At 36.0% G+C, this 26776-nt stretch overlaps 1 protein-coding gene across 2 annotated transcripts in view; it reads right to left on the bottom strand.

The window, feature by feature from the left end:
* LOC101710080 (complement C5-like) overlaps positions 1-26776 on the bottom strand; it is a 39792-nt gene that overhangs the window by 2868 nt on the left and 10148 nt on the right. The window contains exons 4-16 of one of the 2 annotated variants that reach the window (XM_004849462.2): positions 25803-25873; positions 23213-23304; positions 20889-20971; positions 18271-18361; positions 17797-17902; positions 15372-15498; positions 12735-12850; positions 10422-10607; positions 8085-8288; positions 6828-7034; positions 5154-5283; positions 4109-4171; positions 2862-3056 (exon numbers count right to left, since the gene is read on the bottom strand). In XM_004849462.2, coding sequence (XP_004849519.2) covers positions 2862-3056; positions 4109-4171; positions 5154-5283; positions 6828-7034; positions 8085-8288; positions 10422-10607; positions 12735-12850; positions 15372-15498; positions 17797-17902; positions 18271-18361; positions 20889-20971; positions 23213-23304; positions 25803-25873 — 1671 coding nt within the window. The remainder of the gene's footprint in view (positions 1-2861; positions 3057-4108; positions 4172-5153; positions 5284-6827; positions 7035-8084; positions 8289-10421; positions 10608-12734; positions 12851-15371; positions 15499-17796; positions 17903-18270; positions 18362-20888; positions 20972-23212; positions 23305-25802; positions 25874-26776) is intronic. The other variant, XM_013073872.2, reaches the window with a different exon arrangement.

Raw genomic sequence — 26776 nt, 5'->3', positions numbered from 1 at the left:
AGCTAGCCTTAATCAAAAAAAAATCTACACATAGGCATATAATAGTTAGGATTCCAGAAATTCAACAGAAGAATAAAATTCTACAAGCAGTGAGAGAAAAGAAACAAATCACATACAAAGGAAAGCCCATCAGAATCACAGCAGACTTCTCAATGCAAACCCTCAAGGCAAGAAGAGCTTGGAGTGATGTATTTCAAGCCCTAAAGGAAAACAGCCTCCAACCCAGATTGATGTACCCTGCAAAACTATCTTTCAAAACTGATGGAGAAAGAAGATACTTTCATGATAAAGAGCACCTCAGGAACTTCATGAATACCAAACCAGCACTCCAAAAAATTTTAGACAATATCCTAGGAAAAGACAATGAGGATCACAACCCCAGGAAACCCAGCAGAATGAATCCATTGGGTGTGACAAATTAAACACAAAGGGGGTGAATCCAACAACAAAAAAAGTCATGACAAGGCTTTTAAAACTTCTGACTTCATCTCCCTAATGAGTGTATAAGTCAATCTTGTTATTGTACTGATTAGTATTTTTCTGATTCTAGAATTGCACACCATTCCTTGTGCTATACTGGCTATTTATCATCTTCTTATGTCTACATTTTAATTGGGTTGTCTATTAATGAGCTCTAAGAATTCTTTATATATTCTGCTCATAGGTTATATGCATTGTAAATATGGTCTCTTTAAGGACTACTTTTCATTTTAATGATGTCATTTAAAGTTCTAAAGTTTGATGGAGTCTCATTTATCAATTTTTTTTCTTTTATACATCATGTTTTTTGTATCCTAGGTAGTTCTTGCCTACCCTGAATTCATAAATATTTTCCCTTATAATTTCTTCTTAAAGTTTTATACTTTTAGGCTTTCTTATTTAGGTTCATAGATCCCTTCAAGTTATTTTCATGTATGGAAAAAAAGGGTTGAGATTAATTTTTTATATATGGATACCAGGTACCATTTGCTGAAGACACTATCTCTTCCTTGGCTCTTGAATTGAGTTTAGATTCTATAAAATGCTAATGTTAAATAATCTTTCAAAACTCAGTGGACCATATATGTGTGGTTCTATTCCTAGATTCTCTGTTTTATTCAAATGATCTATATGTCTTTCCTTACACCAACACTGCTTTGATTACTGTAGCTTTAAAAGAAGTCTTAAAATTGGGTGCTAAACGTCTTCCAACACTGTTTTTGTTTTTGGCTTTTCTGGGTCCTTTGTACTCCTACATAACTTTAAAATTTCAATATCCAGTTCTTCATTTATAGCAAGTATACACAGACCTGAATTTTTATATATATCTTGTGTTTTCTAATCCTGCTAAATTCAAGTACAAGTTCTAGGGGCTCCTAGAGATATCGTAGTATTTTCTCTGTAGATGATCATTTCCTCTACATATAAAGATTTTGCTTCTGCCATGCCAATCCTATCCTAGTTGTGTCATTTTATTGCCAGACTATTTTAGTTTAGACCTATGTTTCAAAGTCTAATGGACAGATGAAGAGTAGGCATATATGCCCTTGTTCCCCACTTTAGAGAGAAAGCATTGTATCGTCTCCATTCATAGAAGGAGTTTTTGTTGGAAGTATGGAGTACATGTCTTTGATCTGCTGAGAAGGTTCTGTTCTACTTCTAGTCTCCTGATAGCTTTTACCATGAACAGCTGTAGAATTTAGTCCAATACTTTTTCTCCAACTAGTGACAGGATCATATGGCTTTCTCCTTTCCTTTGTTAAAATGATTGCTTTTGGGGGTGGATCTTCCAATGCTGAACCAACACTGCCATCCCTATAATAAAACCACTATCTACATGCTGCCAGATCTGACTTCTAAGAGTTTGTTTTGTTAAACAAATTTCTATCTATGTTCATACTTTTTTCTTCTATTATCTTTATCCAGTTTTAGGATTAGCACAATGTTGATTTCCTAAAATGAGGGGAGAAATGTTCCTTCTTTTTTCTGCCTTAAATGTTTGATATAATTTATCAGTTAAAATGTTTATGAGCCTGCTATTGTCATATAGGTAGGTTTTCAAGCTAGGAATATACTTTCTTTAATAGGTGCTATTCAAATTTTATATTTCCTCCAGAGTTAGTTTCATTAATTTGTCTTCTAAGTTACTTCTTAGAAGTTGTCAAATTTATTTCAAAAAAGATTTTTGTAATATGCTTTCTATATCCTTTTAAATTCTGTAAAAGCTGTGGTAATGTCTCCTAGATCTTAATATTGTAATTTAAAAAATGTATAACTGATATGGTGTAATAGGAAGAAAAGGTCTAAAAGAGCAGGAGAATTGGGAGGGGTGGGGGAAGGGAAAAAAGGGAAAGGAAAAATATGAGAAGAGGAAAAAAATGGAAACAAGGTCTTTGCAAATAGGGAAGGGTGGAGGGGGTGAAGGGAGGGCAAGGGAATGGGAAAAAAAATAAGAACCAAGAGACTCATGTAATGGTACAAGATCCCAAAGATGAATGTAACTGTATTTTATACCTAAAATGTACCAATAAAGTTAATGGGGAAAAAATTTAAAAAAAAAAAAAAGTTTACGGAATGAGTTGGTTTTAGGTTATTCTGGGTCTTACTCCAAACTTATATATTCTGCTTTGTATAACACCTTTTCAAATTCCCAAGAACAATAGATTTTTCTAATGGGCATTTACAAATTGCTGAGGTGTAATTTTCTTTTTTTTTAGTAACGGGGCTCGAACTAGGGACCTTGCACTTGCCAGGCAGCATTTACAAATTATCTTTCTAATTTCAATTTTAACTAAAGCAGGAAAACTGTCTTTCTTAACAGCATAAAATCACATCACACCCCTTATAGTGGGCAGAATTCTGATGGAAAATGTCAAACTCACGTCGCCCTCCCACATATCTGTGTTTATGAGTTTCTTCAGCTCGAATCTGGTTGGCGAGGAGACAGCATTCCTTGAAAGCTTGGATACAGCGTGGGCCTACAGTAATACGTTCAGCTCGCTTCTCACAGCTTTCATAGTCATGACGGGCTCCATCATAACAACATTTCCTCAGCAATGGATATTTGTATTTAGTAGCTGAATGGTAATAATACAAGTCAATGCCTTGATTATGCATAGAATCATAACACCTCAAACTTAGAAGGAATCCTGAGGGATACTTGGTTTCTACTGACAAATGATGTCCATACCTACAACAGCCATAACTCATTGACTGACCAGCCTCTCCTTGGAACTACTCTAGGAATAAGGAGAAGGTGATCTCACCAGGTAGTCCCTTCCAGTTCACTAAATGGTAAAGGGCTTTCTGCATCTAAGCTAAATATTAATTTTGGCACTGGCACTTTGAGTTCAGCACACTTTAAATAAAATAAGTTAAATATCAAAGAAGTCTTTTGGGTGTTTGAGGATGCCTGTCATTACTATATAGAAATCTCCTTCTCTATGCTAAAATCCTACATTTTCAGATAGATCTTACATGACATAGTTTACAGACCATCACTAGTGGTATCATCCATCATTGTAAGTGCTCAGATCAACCAGTCTTTCTCTTTTCATATCATTAGAACAGATAATGAAGGTTAGAATTACAATAATTCTTATGTAAATAGAATAAACTATTGTATTAACATAAGCATGATTATTGGCTGAACTCAGACCACTGACTTCCAGAAAAGTGTTCTTTCTACTATAAGATGGTCATTTATCAATAATTTAAATAATTCCCATCAGATTTATTTTCCAAAGGATACTCTGAAATGCTATTAATTGTTAAATATATGAAATAGAATAAATATTTCTAAGTATACCTCAAGTTAATCAAATCAAAGATCTTGTCAAATTAAAATGGAAGAATATGATTTTAGGTGAAGTTTGTAGAGAAGAAATATTTGTGACAAAGGTTAATATTTTGGATTTTAGAGACAGAAATAATAAAGCCTATTTACCTCAGATTAAGGCTATGGCAAGTGAACTACTGGGTTTATTTGGTTTAATCTTCCTGAGAGAGCTGAGCTAAATCTCCATACATATCTTTATTTTCACCTGTTCCTTTTGAAATAGGAAAAATTATATAATGTAATTTTCTATGCTCATAACCTTTTAACAATCACATGAAACCTTTGGAGTACCTTGTTCGTCTATTTTCTCTTTCAGATTTCTTTTTCGCCTGAGAATTTCTTTACAAGGTTCATCTGGGGAGAGAGAGAAAGAAAGAGAGAGTGAGAGAGAGAATAAAACTCTAAAAAGTAGCCCCATAAAACCAATTTAAAACATTAATAATTCATTCATTCAACAAATACACATTGAAACTCTGCTTCAGATTAAGCATTATCCACACATGTCATAATATGACTTGTTTTATCATAGTAGAGGTTGTTGTCGGGCAAATTTATTTTCACTTGTTTTATCTTATCTGAGTATGGTTTTGAATCCTGTTACCTTTTTGATCCTTTGATTTAGAGTGAGTGACCATCTGGAGTGAGCAAAATTTATGTTAATCTATTTCTCTTTGAGGTATAGTTTACACATGTAAGCATTAGTACCATAGCATCAAGTATAACTGTGAACAACTTTAAAAGCATAGGAAGAAGATGACCAAAATTCAATCTCTGCCTTTGAAGAGTTCAAGCGCTGAGGGTAAAGACATAAAATCAAGTATAAGAATGCACAAAAACGAACCGTTACTATGTTATTTATAATAGCTACTATTGTAGTTACTATATTGTTAGTACTCCCCACAGTATTCTCTTTATAAAAAAGGAAGATCCTAAATAGAAGAGATGATTCTTATCCTAATTTCTCCAGGCTAATAAAGTGGAAAGCAATCTCCATGAGTAAAGGCCCAAACATGTAAAAAAGAGCATGGTCTCATTCAAGAACTACACTTGGGTTTGTAAACACAAGTTAAAGAACACTTGGGTTTAAACACAAGTTAAAGAACAGGATGAGAAATGGTTGGAAAGAGCCAGGAAGAAGATGATGGAAGGCTGTGAGCACTGCACTGAAGAATTAGTACTTTATCCTAAAGGCAAATGAAACCTTGGTACCAGGGAGTTACAAAGTCATGGAATTCTAAAATCAGTGTAGAGAATATTCTGGAAGAGGTACAGAAGTAGGGTCTGCCAAGCAAATTATCAATATAAATTTCAGTGATAAAGATGCTAAGTGTATTACCATTTTCTTGGGAGTCATCTACATTTGCGTTGGTGATGAAGGTGAGTCCAGCTCGATGGAATACATCAGCGCTGTCACGGCCACCACCTGCCCCACAGCCCAGGTCACTCTTCTCTAAAGCATGAAACAACTGTCCAGAAAGGTAAAATGTTGAACCTATTCAGATATGTAAGTCATCACTCCAAAGGACTAAAGGTACTAGTCATTACATAGTTATAACAAACCTGTGATGTACACAGGGCATTCATTTGTCAACTGACCGAAGTTTATCCTTCTGTATTTATAAATACTTATCTCGTCAAAATTAAATCAAGAACTGAATTTTAAGCAAATGGCTTTGGTGATATTTGGGAAAACTGACCCATAGTTTTAGTATATGCTACAGGCAAGATAATGTCTAAAATAAATGAATGGATGAATGAATAAAGTAAATGAAAAGGAGGGAAATAATTTTTAAGTTGCTAAGAAAAAAATAAAAACACAATCTCTTGTGCCTTTAACGAAGGGTTGTGGGTTCTAAATTAGGGAGTACTTATAGATCAGGCTGATTCAAGTTTTAATTTTGATCCTAAATATCAAACCTAGGTGGTACAAAGGATTAAATCTAGGTCCTCATGGAGTTGCTGTAGCACTAAACTATACCCCTTATCCTCCTAAATGTATTTAGTGTCACAATTTCTCAATTAATTCTTCCTTATTCAAAGAAATTTGAGCCTAGAAAATAATAGCTGAATGTAGTGAAAATAAATGGGAACACAGAGAATTGAGTAGTTTCAAAATTTTTCTGTACTACAGATTTTTTTTTTTTTTTTGGTGGTACTGGGGATTGAACTCGGGTCCTTGTGCTTGCGAGGCAGGTGGTGGAACCACTGAACTAAATCCCCAGCCCTGTACTACAGGTTTTAATGAGAGTTCAAACAAATCCCCAAATTTCCCATCCAGTCCTTTTTTATGCTTCTATAACTGCCACCACCACCCTGCCCCAGATCCTCAAAGTCTCCCAACTGATGGTAAATTTACTTTCCTTAATGTGTTCCCATGGTCATATGTTTTCAAAGGACTTAAATCTACATTTTGAAAAACGAAAAAGATTGACGTGCTTTGGGAACTAACACAGATGGGTTACTTTCCTAAAACCACCATACTGTTTTTTATAGAAAAGCAGGCAAGTGTTCCCTTAATTATTTGCTCACAACTTGTCCTGGTGGCCACACTTTGTGAAGCATTGCATTGAACCATCCACCCTGTTGTAACTACTGAACAGCATGATTTAACTCTCTGCGTGGGCTTTTTGACTCTTGTTTGATTGTTCTTAGCTGTTCTGTCGACTGCTGTTAGTGCCACCTATGGGTAGTCATAGGTGAATGAGTAGCCACATCAAGGAACACAGTTTGAGCTAGTGGTGTAGCTCAGTGTAGAGCACTTGCCTAACAAGCACAAGTCCCTGGGTTCGATTCCTAAAACCATAAAACAACAATAACAACAAAACAAAATCACATTCAGAGAGAAACTTGGAGAATACAACAGGCATCTGCATCTGGCAACACATGAACTTTAAAGGCCATTTGAAAAAGAAAAGATCTTTTGTATGAGACAAAACTGTCCAGAGGCAGATGCTCTGATGGCCTCCTTCATTTAGAAGGACACTGTTGTGATGTGTGATTTCTGTCTCACCTGCAACTGGGTCCAGTTCTTTCCTCCAATATTGAACACAATTGAATCAGATACTAATTCTGCTGTCTCTCCTGTGATGATATAATAGACCAGGAGTCGGGCTGAAGGAACCATATTCTGGGTCACTTGAATATTTATACTTTCATAAGATGAACCTGGAATTTTCTCCTTTGTGCCAAATTGTATGATTTTGCCCTTGGATAAAATCTAAAAATAAACAGTTGAAGCAACAAGAAGTACATAAACAAGATTGTGGTTCAGGATGGAGCTTGGCACTAGAGTAAAAAGCTATGTTAAAGACAAATAAAGTAACACATATGTATATTCCTAGTATGTCCCAGGAACTTTAACATTTATTTAATTCCTTTAATTCTCACAGTATACCAGTGGGATGGAACTATTACCTCCATTAAAGAAACAGAGGCTCAGGAACTAACTAAGCATCATACTGATTTTAGTTCAAAATCACATACCTAAGAAATTGTACAGCTAAAATTTGTACTTACATGTGTTTCAAATTATATGCCATCACTAAAATCTCCTCTGTTTTGTTGATTAGAAAGAAAAACTGAGTAAGTGGAGTGTATCTTGTTTGGGGGTTAAGTTTTAAAGCCACGGATTAGATTCTAAATTGAGGCTTAAAATTTAAAAAAAAATTACACAAAGCAAAAACATCTTCAAAGGCCCCTTAAATTGTCCTCAGCAAGGAACATTGCATACATGGTTTTGGTAATGTACATAGTTTTTCTCATCAGTCAATATTTTTCTATAATCCTCGTTTTCTTCTTCAAAAATGTTGAAAAAATATTGAATTACCCTCTGGTTTGGCTAGGGTATCGGAATAATTCATTTCATTTTTTAGCTACTGTCAGAAAGCTCGACATTTTCTTCATTCTCTCCTAGGTTTTAACAACAGGTTTGATTGATCTGCTTCCTGTTTAATAGCAGTGATATAAGAGGGATGCTGCGACCTAGCAATGAAACAGGTATGATGCAACAATTCTTTAGAGCAGGATTTACCCCCTAACCCTTTGTGCCAGTGAAATGCACATGTTTGAACTAGATGCAGGCAGATAATCTCTGGCTTATCATGCCCTATCTCAAGGGTTTTTGAAAAGCTGAGATTCAAATTAAATGATTTTCTTGAAAGCACTTTGTAAATACAAATGTAAGGAATGGTTGAATGCTCCTCTGTAAGCAAGGGAAAAATATTCCAGGTGGGGGAAAAAGATGTAAATGTATCATTACTGTACTTACAAAATAATTATAATGAGTTATTTTGTGACTATATGGACTTTTGGCAGCGAAAGTGATATTCAGATATTCTCCCACAAGCAAAGCTTTAGAGTTTTCAGTCCAATCAATAGAAAGATAACTTTGGCTGACAGATGAGTAGGGGATGGCTCGATAATGTTTGCCAGCTTGGTTTTCTTCTGGAAGGTCTGTGACATTGGTTTTGACCTGAAAAGGAAAGTTTCAAAAACATACATAGATCATGAGTAATACTTTTTATAAAGTATACCCTTTAAATATTTGCATTATAAATTTCTAAATTTCACAATTATTAAATGCTAAAGACAACAACAACAACAAAAGACCACCTTCCATTACTCTAGTTTTGACAGCTGGGGTATTAAGCAACTTTACAAAATAACTTTGGAAAATAATGATGGAATTAAGGGACATGGTCAAAAAGTCTGATGAAATGAAGAGAGAAGAATGTTGCAGAGACAAATGCTGACACTCTTCCTAAATAATATGGTAAGCTGGGAGTTCTCTTTCTTAGGGATGGGATACAGGAATAGAGGCAGAAGAAATGAAGAGGTGAGGGGTTAGCTCTAACTCTTGAAGCGAAAGGAGTCACGAATGAACATCACAGAGACGATCCGGCCCAGTTTCATTGTGAAGTGGTGACACAGAAGAGTGCTTATAAACACAGAGTGGGGCAGATATGATAACATGGCACCAATATCTGTCTACAGATAGCAGAAAGGTTACCAACTCAAGGTTTGATGTCAAATGTGTATTGTTTTGCATTCCAATGCCACTCCTTATTAATTTTGAATAAGTTATTTAATCAAAGAGAGGTTAGAAACCTCACTTTCCTCAGCCACAAAAATGACAAAGATAATGTTTTATACCTCATATTGCATTAAATATGTTCTTCATAAGGCTCTTGGCACAATGTCTTAATACTTAGCACTTAGTAAGTGCTCAATAGATGATAGTGAATATATACATGGTGCTGTTGTTGACCTGCATTGTCAACTTACTTGTATTTTATTTGAGATTGGGAACTGTGTGCTGGGAGAGCAGATGATTAAGTAAACTCTAATAGAGAATAGTTTGTACTCTCTTTAAGGAATGTAGGCTTCCACATTTGACCCTTTTATGGTCCTGAAAAAAAGATAAAAAGTGTGGAGGGATGTAACAAATAACCCTGCCCTGTACTAGGGGGCTATGACTGGTACTTGCTTTTTGCTTTCCATAATTCAGCTATAATTGTTTTCTATCAGGAGTCAGACTGAAGCTCTATGTGACTCAAATGGGTATGTCAGATGGCAGACTGGGTGAGTTTAGCACCTCTCCCAATGGCTGCCACAGAAACTTAGGCCCTGGTCTGTGAAGTGGCAGGGCTCTGCTGAGTTACATGCAGATGAGGTCATTGTGACCCCAAATAAAACCCTTTCCCCTGAATTATGGCTTCTCACTGACCCAATGGGTTGCTTGCTAATTGCACCCAGTCCCAGTACCAGTTTGTTCTATCGAAGCAAGATAAACAGTGCTTACTCCCTGACAGCCCTGCCTAGCACCATCATGCCAGGTGTTCAGCAGTATTTCACTAGATACCATCAAAACATACCTGGCTCCCTAGTTCTTCCCACAACTGTATTCAATAAATACTGGATGCACTTGGGGGGGCTTTGTCTTTGCTGCCATCACCAGCATTGACCAGATCCCAAGACCTAGCTTCTACCTAAGTTTCATTTCCCATCTTTATTCTTTGCCTTGTGCTGTAGTGGCTCACAGGAGGCCAGGATCTACTGGAGGGGTTCTGGCAACATCCCCTTCCCTGTTCCCTATAGGGGAATGATATTTCTACAACTGATGTTCGCCACTGTATGTGCTTATATTCTGAACCTTCCAGATTCTAATATAGTCTTATTGGTGTAAGAGAAAATACATAGTTAATTCTCAAATAAAAATGGATGGATTAACCTTCCTCTAGGACCATTCAACAGATTAGCAGATTGTCTCTGGTACTCATTTGCCTTAATACACATTGTGTTCACTGAACTCATATAAATCTGCCACATCTGCTCTGCACACTATTCAAATTATACGACAAAATGTATATATCAAGCTGGGCATGGGGGTGCACTCTGGTGATCCTAGTACTCTGGGGCTGGTGCAGAAAGATTACAAGTTTGAGCCCAACCTGGACAACTTAGCCTGACTCTGTCTCAAAATTTTTAAAAGGGGCTAGGGATGCAGCTCACTGCAAAGGCCCTGGTTCCAATTCTCAGTACTGCCAAAAAAAAAAAAAAAAAAAGGAACATCATCTTAGAACTACAGCAGGAAAATTTAACTCACCGAAAATTCCAGTGCCATCACTCTAGATGGGAGATAAACCAAAAACGAAGCCACTCCATTACTGAGACTTGTTACACTTTTTCTTGGTTCCAAGTCAGATGTCTCTTGGTTTACATCTACTGTTTGTGCATTCAGGATGACTGGGACCCCTCCTACCAATTGGTCAAATGAATCCTTAACCTGCACCTGTTTGATAGAACAATTCAAGTCCATTTCAACAATTCATCACATCTTTCAAAGCACCAGCTCTGAAATAGTTTTCCTTTTCTCCACCAAAGTATAAATTAATTATGTTTAATTCAGTAATGTGAACAGAGTTCTCAGGTCATAGAATGATTCCATTTTATTTAATCATTCTTAAATGAATTCCCTGATCAACCAGACTCAGAATGTAAATATTCTTTAAGCCAAATAAGTGTGACAAGATTGTCTACTGTCTAATTTCTGTATTTCTTTAATTGCATTAGAGTGAGATAAAAGAGAAAATGGAGCAATCACTTTTAGGAATGATTCTTTTGGGTTTGAGAAACATTAAATAGATAAATTTTCTTTCTGAACTTCTACCACCAGTACATATATATAATTATATATAACACATAAATTCCACAGATAAGTTGCTTTTATATGTGATATAAAATATGTGATGTTTGTTGTAGGCTGGGGATGTAGCCAGGTGGCACCATGCCTGCCTGGCAAGTGCAAAATCCTGAGTTTGATACCCAGTACAGAAAAAAAAAGTTATATATATATATATATATATATATGATGTTTAAATTTGTTCTATATGTCATATTTTATATATTCGTTATATATTATATATCACTATATATAATATATGATTACATACATTGTATGTGTGTATATATATGTGTGTGTGTGTGTGTGTGTGTGTGTGTAAGAAACTACAAGCATATTCAAAGCTTGTTTGAGGCTTAGTAAATATTTTTTCCAATAAGCCAGCAACATTGTAAGTAATAAATCACACATTTTAATTATATAGTCATCCCTCAGTATCCAGGGAGATTGGCTTTAAGACACACCACAAATGCCCAAATCTAAGGATGTTCATGTCCCTCATGTAAAATTATATAGCATCTAAGGATGTTTGTGTCCCTTATAGAAAACTGTATAGCATTTGCACATAACCTACTCATATTCTCCCTCATCTCTAGATTACTTACACTTAATACAATGTAAATGTTATATAAATATTTGTTATACTGTATTGTTTAGGAAATAATGACAAGAAAAAAATCTGTACATATTCAATCCATGAGTGGCTGAAACCATGGATACAGAAACCATAGATTATAGAGGGTTAACTATACACTTAATTTTTTAAAGTAACACATTTTTCAAAAAATGAAAAAATTATGCTCTTGGCTTTCAAAATTAAGGGCAGGGAATAGAAAGTCCTGTTTTGTAAGTATTATAAAATGTAATAATTTATTTAAAAATATTTAAAATAATAATACATAAAAATTAAAGGAATATTTGAATCTATACTATCAGCATTTAAGAAAGAAAATGTAGAGGAAGAAGAGAAAAATCAAAGAGTAATAAAGAAACAAAAAGACAGAAAAGAAAGTCAGAAATAGAGAAAGTCAAAATAGAAAAGATAGGCTGGGGATTTAGCTCAGTGATGCTAAGCCTGCCTCCCAAGCACAAAGTCCTGGGTTTGATCCCTGGTACCAAAAAAGGAAAAAATGGAAAGCAAAACAGAAAGATAAAGAGACCAGAAATCTGCATAGAGACTACAGAGACAAAGTGGAAAACACAGAAATACATACATACAGAGAAGCACATCAGAGGTTTAAAAAGTGGTAAGAAAAGGGCCGGGGATTTAGCTCAGTGGCACCGCACCTGCCTCACAAGCACAAGGTCCTGAATTTGATCCCCAGTACCAAAAAAAAAAAGTGGTGAGAAAAAGGGGTCTATTTTTAAGGAGTCATAGCTCTAGTTTAAGCCTGAGAACTTGCCTTGAAATAATTTTAAATGTTAGCAGTTTTTTCATTATGGGCTTATGGAATTTTGTTTACACATAATGTAATACAATGGATATTCAGGGAATGCCTAACACAAAGCTAACTTACTAAAAACTAGCTTGTGCTCTAGAACTAGAAATCACTCCTGAGATTGCAGCTGGCCCATAATTTGCCACGCCTGCCTGCATCTGCAGGAAGGCTATGAGTTCCCTCTGTGATGTGCCTCTCCAGCACCTTTCTCCCATTTGAGCCACCATGTTTTCCATACACAGAAAAGGATGTGTGAATAGCCAGGTGAATACCCAGGGTTCGCCATGGCCCCATCTACCTTGATGGAATATGGAATCCCGGGTTTCAGAAAAAGAGGAGTAGCAAACAAATTCAGTGTGTAGGGGGAGAGGATGTATTTGATGCCAGGTACTTCTGCTTCTTCAGAAAACCCACCTAAGGAAACAGCAAACATCATGTTAACATTTTTAGAAGTCTAATGATCTGAAGGGTTACCTATGTTGTCACTATGTTCCACAGACTCACTCATTCAATCACCTCCTTCCTGCACTCACTCATTTTCCAACAGTATGTAGATCATGGTTCTTGGTTGAGGGGAAAGTACAAAGAGGAATTTGCACCTTGGGAGTTTCCAAAGCCTCTGTGTAGAGACACCCTTGTAGAAGTAGAGCTATACCTGTGAACTGACAACAGATGACGAGGGACACTTCTTTACAGCAGTGGCCTGAGTTTCAGTTGAATATGTTCAAGGGAGTAAGAAGAGGAAACAGGTAGGCCAGAGACAGCCTTACAAGTGTGCACAGTTAGATCACAGGGATATAGAGAGAAATGGAAAAGAATCAGAAAAAGAGCTTGATGTCGAAAGAGCCCCAAGGGCCCACTGGAGAAATCACAGTATTGTCATTCAATGGCTAAAAACTAAGTTATACATTAAGAATAACATATGAAGCTCTAGTATCCTCAAACTTCTTCCCAGTATTACTAGCACTCCCTACACATAATCTTATACTGCAGCAAAACTAAAGGACCTTCTATTCTCAAAGACCAGCCTTCATTGTTCTCCCTTTTGTCTGTAGAGGAAGCCCTGCTTCATTCTATGTACCATTCCCGTCTTCAAACCCTACTTCTGCCAGGACTGATCATCTTCATGACATCATTGCTGCTTTCCTCTGAAGCCCAATAGCATTAAATTCATTGCTTACAGCACACATAGAGTTCTTTCTTGTAACTAAGTTCTTTACCGTCTTACATCAGATGCTCATTTATAAGCCGCACTAGTGTTGGAATTATACATCATTCATATTTGTAAGCCTGTGTGTTCAGCAATAGTCTTCAAATATCTCATAAATATTGCTTAAACTGAATTTACAGTACTTGAGATAAGTTTCAGAACAACAAAAATTAGAAAGAAACATTAAGATAATGTTAAAAACAATAGCTAGGGCAACATTCTCCAAAAACCACTGGGCATCTGCTATATGCAAGGTGTTCAATGATTGAGTAATTAACTCAGTTCTTCAGCTATCATAGAAGAAAAAAATTTAAATGGTGAAAGAGGCCTTAGGAATTACTCTTGGGAATCTAACTCTTATTTTGCACACACACAAAATATGAGCTCAGTGTAGTTAAATTATTTATTCAAGGTTAGTTGAATGTTCAGTATAAACCTGAAAATATGAATAACAGTAATCAAGACATGTTAGAAGTAACACAAAGAAAGTATGAATAACAGTAATCAAGACATATTAGAAGTAACACAATTCTGATCTGATATGCAACAGTAATTAACAACTATTAAAAATCATTGGAGGGCCAGAGATTTTGCTCAGTAGTACCACGCCTGCCTCACAAGTGCAAGGTCCTGAGTTCCATCCCTGGTACCAAAAATAAAAGCTACTGGAGTAGAAATCAGAGCTCTAGACAAGATGATAAGCATGCTAAGGAAGTAATAGGTGGACCTTTACAAAAAAGAGAAGGAAGAGGAGCAATAAGTGCTCCGAACAGGAAGAGAAAAAAGAGAAAGTGTAACACTTATATGGCACTTTTTTGGTGACAGTATGTTTGTTTGTTTCCCCCATAACTTGAGACTGAATGAGAGCCTTGCACATGTTAGGCAAGTGCTTTACCACTTAGCTACATTGCCCAGTATTTTTCAATTCTATTTTAATACAGGGTCTTGCTAAGTTGCCCAAGCTGGCCTTGAACTTGCTGTCCTCCCGACTTAGCCTCTTGAGTAGCTGAGATTACTTGTGTGTGCCACCGTGCTTGGGCATAGGTGCTGTTTAAGTGTTTTGCAAACATTCACCATAACCCTATGAGATAAATGCTACTTTTACTGTACTCATTTTAGGAAAATACTATTACTTCTAATTTTAGATAGAATTCCTGAATTTTATATCTAAAAAGGGCATTAAGAAGCAACTCGTTAGGGCTGGGGATTTAGCTCAGTGGCACCACCGCCTGCCTTGCAAGCACAAGGTCCTGAGTTTGATCCCCAGTAACAAAACAAAAAAACCAAGAAGCATCTTATTGAACTCTATCACAGCACAGATAAGGAGACCAGAAGGACGATAGGACAATCATATATTTGCATGGTACTATATCAAACATTTTTACATACATAATCTTATTTTGATTTTGGTTCTCTCCAAGTGAGAACACCAGGGTGACAGATGTTCCAGGCAGATGGCTGTAGAGACGCTTAGGAGGTCAACTGGGCAGTGTCATCCCATTTTTGCCATTGAGATAATAGGGTCCCTGTGCTACTCAATGACTACATACCGGTAGAGCTCTGCTCTAACCCAAGTTTTTAATGTTATAAAAAAGTAAAATTTAACTATAAAAGAAAATAAAATTTGAAGAAACTGTAGAACTCATTTACTCCCTTGATATGCTGTCTAAATATTTCCCCAAAGAAAGTTAAACACACACACACACATACACACACACAACTTACCTGTAGCCTCTACAACTGTTACAGCAATATAAAGGTACTTATCATTTAAATCTTCTAGACTGTTATATGACAGTTCTTTAATTGCCGTTTCAGAATCAAATGTGACTTGAGCAATTCCATTTATCAGCTTTTTAAAAGGGAAAATGGAAGAGTTACTTTAGAGAAGAACTTACAAGGAAGAACTAACAATATCCTCTTTGACTAGCCTCCAAATTGAGGGCAAATGTCAGAGGACTGATTTAGCATCACCAGTGAAGTGTCTGACGAGTCCACAATGAAGCCCAAGATGTTGTTTTCTAATTTATTTGTATAGAATTAAAGATGTAGAAGAGTCTTGAGCATCACGTGGTCCAACAGGGCCCTGGTACCCACTGCCAAAGAGGCTTCTTCCAGTCCTTCAGGCATCACCCATCTTTGCGTGGCTCTCACGCTACTTTCGACCTCAACTAAGAGTTTGTTGGATTTTTTATTTAATTTGTGCTTTACTGTTTATAAATTTAAACACTAATTTAATGACATACAGGGAGTAAAGGGACAGAAGTTAAGGGACATCATATTATTTAATTATTAGAAATAGCTTTTCCCTGGTGATGTGCCTTGGTGGTAGAGCACTCGCCTAGCATATATAAAACCCTGGGTTTGATCCTACAACTGAAAAAACAATTTTTGCCTTATCTTTTACTCTGAAATTATTTTAGTGTTTTAGTTGAGGCCAGGCATTTTTGTTGTACTTAGCTTGCTTTGCCTCTTTTCTTTCCTTTTCTCTCCTCTCCCCTCCCCTCCCTTCCCTTCCCCTCCTCCTCCTCCTCCTCCTCCTCTCTCTCTCTCTCTCTCTCTCTCTCTCTCTCTCTCTCTCTCGTGCTAGGGATTGAACCCAAGGCCTAGCCCATGATAACTACAAGCTCTATCACTGATTGACATCCTCAGCCATGATTTAGCTTTGAATCTTAGTGTCTATCTTAGAATCTTGCATTTTAAAGAAATGTTCAGCTGGGGAAGTAGCTCATTGTTAGAACACTTGCCTAGCACTTATGAGACCCTGGGTTTGATCCTCAGTACTGCAAAACAAACAAAAATTTAGTTATATCTTGAATATATGAGTCTGTCTTTTTAAAAAGTAAGGGCTATATAGTTGATGATGTAAAATACATAAATATGCAAAAGTAAACAAACACGATATGAACCCATATCATCTATGGTATAATGTATTATTTTTCATTCTTTTTATTTGTACGAGGGATCCAACTCAGGACCTTGCCCTTGCCAGGCAGGCGCAGTGCCACTGAGCTAAATCCCTGGCCCTTCTATGGTATAAAGTAAAAAATACTGAATAAAGAAAGGCGGGGCAGGGATTTAGTTCAATGGTTCCACCGCCTGCCTTGCAAGCACAAGGTCCGGAGTTCGATCCCCTGTACCAAAAAAAAAGAGGGGACCAGGGCTCTAATCTTAATTCCCATAATCACTAGGCCTTAACCTGAACAAATAATTGCACAAGTATTTCTAAAGTGCCTAATCTTTGCAAGAAAATATTCTGTCTCAGGGCATACAGTGGGAATAAGTTAGACCTGAAGAATTTAAAAATAAAGCATTCCAGTAAAGAAGAGTTTTTCACCTTTAGAATTATTAACATTTGTCTTTTTATTGAGTATAACTGACAAATAAAAAATACATTTACATATTTTGAGATACATATATGTTGTGAAATGATTACTACCATCAAGCTAATTAACATACCCCTCATCTGTATACTTACAGCAATTCTTTATTTCCTCCCCTTAGAAATATTTCATAACAACACAAGTCAAAAATTATTCACATTTTGAACAGGATAACTCTTTGCTATGTGGGGGTGCTCCGTACACTGTAGGAGTTTGGTACCACTCATGTCTTTCCCCACCAAGTCTCAGCAGCATACTCTTTGTTGTGACAACCACAAATGACTCAAGAGATTGTCAAAGGTCCCTTCGGCGGTAAAAGTCACCTCTCATTGAGAACCACTGTAGGAAAGTGTGAAACAAGCTCTAAAATGACAGGCTTGGGCCTAAAGGGATAAGAAGCTGGGACAGTGAACCTATTTCAGAAGAATTACGGTGAGAAAGGGTGTTGATATAGACACTTAGAGTAAGAAGGAATTGAGAAAAGAAGAGGAAGGAGGGTACAGAAGGGAAGAATAAATACCTGGAGGCTGGGAAACTACTAAGTTTGAGAACAACAGGCAGGGCAGCAGGAAAATGGCGCATGATCAGCTGGCAGGAGAGACTGAAGCCAAGGAAAGTTGCCTTTACTCGAAAAGTAATGGGAAACCGAGAAATTTAACCTTCAACTTCGCACCTATAGAGAATGAAGGACTGGACTAGGGAGTTTTGAATAACTTTTCATCCTTAAATCATTCTTAGGTCTGAGCAGACATGTCTTAAAACCTTACCTTTGTGCTTTGCTTTGCTTTTTGCATCATTTCTTTCCCATTATCTTGTCTTATTCCGAAAAAGACAAAAACTTGAGCTTCAGTGACTACTTGATTGTGAAAATACCTGACAAACAATATCATGAAACTGTTTTGTTCTCATGGTTATAATAAAATTCAGATAAAATGTAATTATTTAAAATTACTTAAAGCACTTGATATACTTCCATTCACCGTTATATTTCATCCTCATAAAACCACAATAAAATCTAGAATATGGATTTTTTATTAGTATGTAGCAGATGAAAGAGCTCATCTCGGGGAGATCAAAAAATGCAGCTCCAGCCAACACTACTTCTTCTATGATTCTGATATCAGTGGGGAGATTCATGGCAGACTTGCTAATGAATCACAGATCTCACTTAGGGCAACCACCAACAAGGAGAGTTGGCACTCAATTTAGCTAGTTAGTAGGAGAATAAATAACATTCTCACCTTGCTTTTATAGTAATTTCAAAATTCTTAAAGTTCTTGTAACCAATGAAATTACTTTCTGGTTCTATTGAAACAAAAAAATGTGGCAAGACTGAAAATAGAAACAAAGAGGCAATATTACCATTTAAATTAGAGTAGCCTTTAAAACACAGCAAACAGCCATTTTTCTCTGGTATAGTTGGACAAGCTGTAGCATCAACACACTATCCACCTCATCATCATCATCATCATCATCATCATCATCATCATCATCATCCTCTCTGAGACTTTCTACTCCAGTAGAGTCAACCCAACCTTGATGTACCAACAGCACTTGGCTTATATTTTTATTATAGCACTTATTCTTTCCTCTAGAATATGGGCTCCTTAGAAACAAAAAAAAGACCATTCTCTATTTTTTTCTTCCTTTTTTACTCTTCTCATATATCTTAGACACAATATATGTTCAGTGAGTGTTCACTAAATCGATGAGGAAAGAAAATTCTGGCTTACTTAGCATTTCCCTTTTTAGTCTAATAGATAAAACCTATCCAGTGTCCTAGTCAGGATATCCCTAATGCTAGTAAAAAAGAGAGAGAGAGAGAGAGAGAGAGAGAGAGAGAGAGAAATACAATTAGGTATAAAAAAGAACACTAAGGCAAAAGTAAAAATTAAGACAAAAAAGAAGCTGTGTTTTTTCCCTATTTCTTTGGTATCCTGATAGTCCAAGAGAAAACAATTCAGTCTGTTGAAATGGAACTATGTTCTCTTCATACTAACTCAGACTGTGAGGGGCATGGATTCTAATAACTTACACTATAGTTAATAGAAAACTAGGTGATTGGATGAGCCTGATATTGAGGACAAACAAAGACAGAAACACAGAGGAAGTGAGACAGATGATTTCAGATATGGCTATGTGTTTTCTAGATGGTGAAGGCTAAAAGTAAAAGAACTAAGTGATTTTGTTGCTCTGGACTGTGTTCCTACACAATTGAAGACCAAGGCAGGTGTGCTTTCTCCAGGATATGAGGCACAGGGAATTATTTCTTCCTTCTACTGGATATCTGCTTACTGTGTAGCATGCATGAGCCTAACAAAGAGGCTACACCAGTGAACAAGACAGACACAAACTCTGTCCCCAATGAGTTCACAATCAAAAGAGAAGACAGACATAAGTAAATAAATACATAGATAAACATCTAATCTACAGTGATGAACACTGATATCCGGAAGTACAGCAGATCCTACCCAGGAAAGAGAACTCAAGGAAGTCCTATGAGTAAGTGGCTTTTAACACGAGACCTCAGTAAGTGTTGGTTGAGGGAGGATAAAGAGAAAAGTACTGAGGCAGAGAGACTATCATGTGCAAAGCCACCATTGCTGCAAGCAAGAGAGCTGAAGAGTAAATAAAGTAAGGCTGAAGGGGAGCCATGTGGGGACCAGTTCAAAAACGAAGATTTTAATTCTCATTATCAGAGCTATTGGGGACTTTCCAATAGTGAAATAGTATGAGATTTGTATATCAAGAAAATTTTGGCTAACACAAGAGAGAGAGGTTGGCAGCAGAGACACCAAAAAGGAGGCTTTTGCAGCAGCCCAGGAGGGAATCTGGTAATGAACTGATGAGGGCGGCTACTAGGAAGAATAGGTGGACAAACTGTGAATGTATAGGGAAAGTCACAAAAGCATCTGGAAGAAGGGAGGTTGGTAAAATTACATATTACAGGAACCTATTATCTTTAAGGTTGAGTTTTGTTATAACAAAATTTTGCCACTCTTTCCCTTGTTATTTGTTAAAATATGTGTTAAGTATTTATTCTTCTCCCTATTATTATGAATCTCCTGAGGGAACAAAATATGGCCTTAAGCCTGATGTGGTGGTGCATGCCTGTTATCCCAGGACTCAGGAGATTGGAGCAAGAGGATCTCTGGAATCTGAGGCCAATCTGGACTGCACAACTAGTTCAAGGCCAGCCTGCGGGCATGTAGCAAGACTTTATCACACACACACACACACACACACACAAGCTTCAATCAGAAGGTAAATTTGGTTACAGAGCATACAGATACTGTGGTAAAATACTTCAAAAAATGGTTACATTAAGCTATAGATTAATTATTAGTCCATTCATATGGTTAATTTAAAAGTAAGAATATCTTAAATTTTCAAATTAACATTAGGGATTTGTGAGCCAGAAAAAATAGCATTGGACCTAGGCATAAAGAAACCCAATAGTCTTTGTTCTGTCACTGATTATAAGACTTAAGTGAATCATTTATTTGTCTCAGTAGGTTCAACAAACTTCATGTCTCATTATTTCTCCTGAAACCATAATTCTAGAGAGGACCTTAACAAGTCAAGCTCTTCAGGGGACTAGATCTCTTCCAGTCTCTGACAAGGAACACAAGTCCACAGAGGTTGGTTACTTGCTCAAGGTTAGCATATGGCAGCTGGAACTAGAATTTAAGCATTCAAACTTCCACCACCACCACCTCCCACTCCTCACTAGTACTTCCAACCATACCAGCAGGTTGCCTCCTCTCCATGTGGAAGTGATTTGCATTAGAAACATTAGTGAAAATAATTATTGCCAAACACCAACTTTTTATAGGTAAACATAATTGTCAGAAATTACCATGGGGTTTGATCTCAAAGTACGTGGTTCCAGTTGTTGAAAAGTCTTCCTTATAGCTAGCTTTAACTGTCCACACACCATATCTGTGGAAGTAAAATATTTAAAGTTACAGATGTCATAAAATATTTTTAATTCACCCAGAGGAAATCTAATAAATTCCTATTTTAAATTTGTTAACTTGTGGCTTAAATTTATTAGAATATATTTCGATATAAGTAGCCTAAGTAAGGATTTTATTTGGGACAGATTTTTAGGTAATAAACTGACATAATTGAACATTATTAGGATAGTACTTTTTTATATATTGTTATTTTTATTAATATAAACATTACTGCTGAGAAATTGGTGATATCTTAAGAATTTACTTAATCCTAGAGGTTATGGTAAAAAAAATACTAAAAACCACAATACACAAGAAAGTCCATAATAATGTTTCTAGAAACAAGACAATATGAAAGATAAATTCCATCCCTAACATAAGTGAAGCTGTGGTTGAAGAAAAAAGTATGGTTTGTTTAAAAAGGAAAATGACCTGTTTAATAACCTTCATCCAAAATTTTTGTTCCTATCATTCAATTAAGTACTGAAGATAGAAAACGAACAAGATAGAAGAGGAGTGATCTCATTAGAGTTAATGTTCACGCAAGTTCAAATTTTTACTTTTCCATTTACCAGTAGTTTTGACTAAAGCAAGTGGTTTTTGTGAAATAAGAAAAGTAAAACCTACCTTAAAGATTGGTTATGTAATCAATGAATGATAATATGTTATTAACATTACTCATATGTTTATTACCTTTACCCCCTAATCCAAAGTTATTTTCCTTTTGCCTCACAAATCTCTAATATATAAGTTTGGAAATTTAAGATATTCTTATTTGAAATAATTTATATTAATGGAAAAATAATTAACATCTAAATAGCTCAATCTCTCCATTGTTATTATGTTAACATTATTACTGTTATTATCATTAATTGAAAGTGTACTCTCCAAATACGCATTATGTCAAAGTGGTGATAAATAGCAATGGACATTACAGACAAAGCCCCCAGCCCTCATTGAATTTATGATCTACTGGGGGAATAAAAAGGTAAGCAAATTAATCAATAAGTAATTATGACATTAAGGTGTCACAAAGAAAATACACAAGATGCAGAGATGGAGAGAAAAGAAAGTGGAGGCTACATTGGATCTCCATCAGGAATAGCCTTTTTGCAAAGGCAGCATTTCCCCTGGTGGGCACATTCTAAGCAGAGCAGAAAAGAGGTGCATAGGAACTGAGTCAAGAAGGTACTGATTGTGATAGACTCCCGTGGCTGATCCATGATCTGCCATTGGAGAAGTGGCACAAGACAAAGTCAGAGAAATGGTGATAGTGGGAAAGGATAGTTCAATCCTGCACTATCAAGCTTGTGGAATTTTCATGCTATTTTTAGACTATCCAAATTATCTGACTATCCCAATTCTGTCCCACATTTTTAGAAAAAAAAAAAAGTACTAGTAGAATGAACTGAAAGCTCCTCTCTCCGGGGCAGAGGAAAAATGACCGTAAAAAGATTTGGTTTTAAAATTATATCATAGCCACCTTTAGGTACTTTTGTCTTATACATCCTGCTCTAAAATCCTTGAAAGGAATTATGGATTCTTTGTTTCTATTTTGCATCTCTCACTCCTATTATGATTTCTATGTACTAGGAACTTATTCACTAAATGTGTTACATAGAACCCTGTTTAAACATGTTCTTAAAATGCTTTCACATGAGGCAAAATAGAGGAAGGAAGAGGTAGGGGAGGAGGAGGAGGAGGAGGAAAAAGATTTTATTTTATAACACTCACAGCAAGGAATGAGACCACACCAGCCTTTTACACAGCATATTAGATTCCCTCAGAAGGAGGAATTGTTGGTTTTGATGGGGGAAAAAAGAAGAAGGAGTAAGACCAATTGGAACACCTTTTGCCTGTTTCCAACTTTAATTTCTATATGTAAAGAGAATGGATGAGAGGGTTGGGGAAATATTTTGGGGGGGGGTATGGAAGGGGCAGTTTGTTGCCCAAGCTGGCCCAAAATTCCTGGTCTCAAGCAATCTCCTGCTTCAGCTTCCAAAGTAGCTGGGACTACTAATGTGCTGGGCAGGGACTTTTTTTTTTTATGCAAGCAACTGAGCATAACTTCAAAAGATTAAAAGACTTTAAAAGATTTTGCATATCTACCCTTTGCTAAGCCTATATGACTCCACTTGACTGCTTATCTGCTCACAAGCAAAAGTTCCAGATACACTTTTTTACAAAAAAACACAAAACTTTATTAACAAATATTTATACATACTCAGGATAAGATGGAATCTTGAAGTCAGGGAAAGAGGTAATTCCATAATAATCATTTTCTCCTACTACGTCAAATTCTAATCCATCAGGATCCTTTGAATAAAACAAATGCCATTGTCTTAGTTCATTTTCTGTTGCTATGAAAGAATATTGATTATGGATAACTTACAAAGAACAGAAGTTTATTTTGAGGCTAGGAGGCTAGGAAGTGGCATCTGGCAGGGCTCCCATCCTGCTTCATTTTATGGTGGCATAGAGGAAGAAAGAGCAAGCCCATTTGTAAGAGTTTGCTTTTATGACAAAACCATACCCAGAGGACTGACTCACTCTAATGAGAAAAGACTTAATTCATTCCTAAGGGTGAACCCTCATGACCTATGCATCTTCCACTGTTCTCTACTTTCACCACTGCCATATTGGAAATTAAGATTGCAACACATGATTTTTTGAGGGGAGGCAGGGCATATTCTAACTGTAGCAGTCCTCAAAGCATAGAGCCACATTTTTACAATTTTAGCTGATTATATATAACCTTTGACCTATGGGCCATTTACGAACAAATATTCATGACTTCAAATTAAGTATGAAAAACAAAATTTTATTAAATGTTATGGAAGGCAAATACAGTTCATTTAAAGCCATTTCTCTCCATCTTTTTGGTATGTTCCCTATTTTATTATCCAGGAAAGGCTATACTCTTTATTCTACAATTTTAAAAAGAAGTATGATAAAATATAAATAACAACAAAATAACTGATGCTTTTAATATGCTAAATGTGAACTTAGGCTTTATAAGTACCAGAATCCAATTTGAAGTTTTCCAAAGTAAATATTCTATAAACTATATTTTTAGCTGACATTTGATACATGTACAATATAATACTTTGAGCTTGATACAACCCCTAAGATGATTCAGAAAACTTGGAAGTTCTCAGAAAGCTTAACCAGAAAGTTATTTGGTTTTCAGTTTAGCAAATTATCAAGATGAGGTTTTGACTTTCCTTGAACTCATCAAGCTTTCAGTTAAAAAAAGAAAAGCAAAGCACCATTTCTCATAACCAAAACTGATGGCTGAAATTTTAAGGTACTTTCGTTCTTGAATTACAAGTTGTAAAATATACAAAAGCCTATTTTGAAGAATGGCATTTGTAGCTAAGTATCTTTCTGCCTGTTCTTCATCCCATCATCAGTTGTGTGCAGTCTAAGAGGATCTCTTCTTCCTCTGGCTCTGGGATCAGCTTTCTCAACCCTCCTTCTGCCTGTGGTATCAGGGCTGCACATCACTCAAATTCAGCCATGGAGACGTGGAGTAAAGAGCCTATATCCACACTTCTGCTATTCTCCAATAGAAAAAAAGAGCATTCAGGTGACACTGCTTCTGCTTAGTTCTCCTGCAGACGTTCTGTAGGTCTGCCAGCTTATTTACTATTCTCATTTTTTAATATCTATTGTCATGTTCTCCCTGTTCCCATAGATTAATTCATGCTGTTTAATACATGGACTGGTCTTCATTATTTTAATAGAACCTATGTGAACTCCTTTCATTGAGGAAATCCAGTTTCTCATAGTTATTCCACTGAAGATAAGGATTATATCGCTCTTCACTCTCAGCCGTATTTTGTTTTCCCTCTGATTTCCTGTATCATTTGTCTCAGTGCACACATTATTGGGTTATATTACAGTAAGATTTTGTTGTCTAATATCTACTCTTTTGTATGTTGTATTCTAAATTTGTTGGTTTGTTTGAGTAGCAAAAGGTATTGCAGTCTATAGCAAAAGACCATTACTAATACACCTACTGTTAATAAGTGAGCACTTATGACAAGTTATGATTTTTTTATTTCTCCACAAAAAAAAATGTAGGTGTGAAAACTGGGTAAAACCATGAGATTGATTACAAACTTACAAACTGAGTAAGACCATAGGCTCTATTATGGCCATCTATTATGTGTGTCATATCTGATAAATGATTGAGAAATGGTAATGGTAACCTCAAGGTTTAGCCAAGTTTTCCACAGTATTAGTATATTAGCTATTAAATTCTGAGCTCCTTAAAAGTAAATAGCATGGATTATAATTCTTTGTCTTAAATTATGCAATTAAAAATTTTTGTACATAATAGGTATTCAATTAATTCTTGATGAATGTGCTTTAAAAATAAATCACTAAGGGGCCGGGGATTTAGCTCAGTGGTTTTGCCTCCTGCTGCGCAAGCACAAGGACCCGAGTTCGATCCCCAGTACCAAAAAAAAAAAAAAATCACTAAAGATGTACTCCAATGGCTTAGTTCAAAATCCATCAAATTGCTGGCTTTAATTTTTTTTTTTTTTTTGGTACCGGAGATCGAACTCAGGACCTTCTGCTTGCGAGGGAGGAGGTGGAACCACTGAGCTAAATCCCTGGCCCAAAATGCTGGCTTTAATTTTTATGAGCTTTTTATATATGTCTATTTGTAGAGGTACAGATCTATAATGGTATATTCATAATAAATGTTTAATAATAATTTATTGGATATGGAATGAATTAGCGTAGTGTGAGGTCAGGTCCTAAAAAGTGAAATAAAGTATTTTTTAAATAAATTAAATACTTACTATGAAAGTTAAAACAGTTTCTCTTTTGGCTGGCATTGAGTCATCATTCAGAGAATAGACTCTCACTTTTACTGTAAGAATAATTTATATCATTAAAAACTGCTAAACACAAGAGTATTTTGATTTTTTAAAACAATCATTCTTGGGCCAGTGATTTAGCTCAATGGCCCTGCACCTGCCTCGCAAGCACAAGGTCCTTAATTTGATCCCAGGTACTGAAAAACAAACAAACAAAAAACAATCATCCTTAAAGAGCTAAATCTTATTTTAAAAATTCAATATACACAAAATACATATTTGAAAGAAAGAAAATGTTAGTTAATAGTATACATTACTAAAAAATCTTAAGAGCCTACTCTGGAATTTCTTTAAAGAGCTACTTCTAGTGAATTTAAAATAGAATTCACTTTATTAAAATATATTTATATATGAATCTTTGGGAATATGTTCATAGTACAAAATTAGTTATATGTGTAGTTAGGCCATTATTTACCATTAATATTATAGTACTAAACAGTGACGGTTATATGAGGGTATAATATTGCCTTCTATTAGGGTTAAGGATTTTATTGGAAAATTGGGTGTTTGATTAGACATTGTGTACTCTTCCACTTATGAAAACCAACAAGGCTCCAAATCAGTTCTTATTGCAAAAGACAGCCTTGAGAAAGTAAAAGTGACCTGGGTTTGATTGTGGTTGTGCTTGTGGTTGTACAGCTTTGTCGAGGTAGCAAAGTCTGCGAGCGAACTCGGCACCTTGCGCTCACGAGGCAGGATCCGGGACCACTGAGCTAAATCCCCGAAACCTCTACTTTTAAACAAAAGCTTTTGTTTGGTTTTTAACTCATAGTTGTTTGATACATATTGATCTAATTTCTTCCAATAGCATATTGTAATTTCTCTAGGGTTTTGCAGATGCTCAAATCATTTCATGGCCAAAATTTTGCCCACATAATAAAACAGATCTGGCACCA

Source organism: Heterocephalus glaber, unplaced genomic scaffold, assembly GCF_053883595.1.
Source record: "Heterocephalus glaber isolate CG9 unplaced genomic scaffold, H.glaber_assembly_v1.0 deba00001479, whole genome shotgun sequence".
NCBI lineage: Eukaryota > Metazoa > Chordata > Mammalia > Rodentia > Bathyergidae > Heterocephalus > Heterocephalus glaber.
Note: the sequence above shows the minus strand (reverse complement) of the source record. Positions and strands in the feature narration are given on the sequence as shown.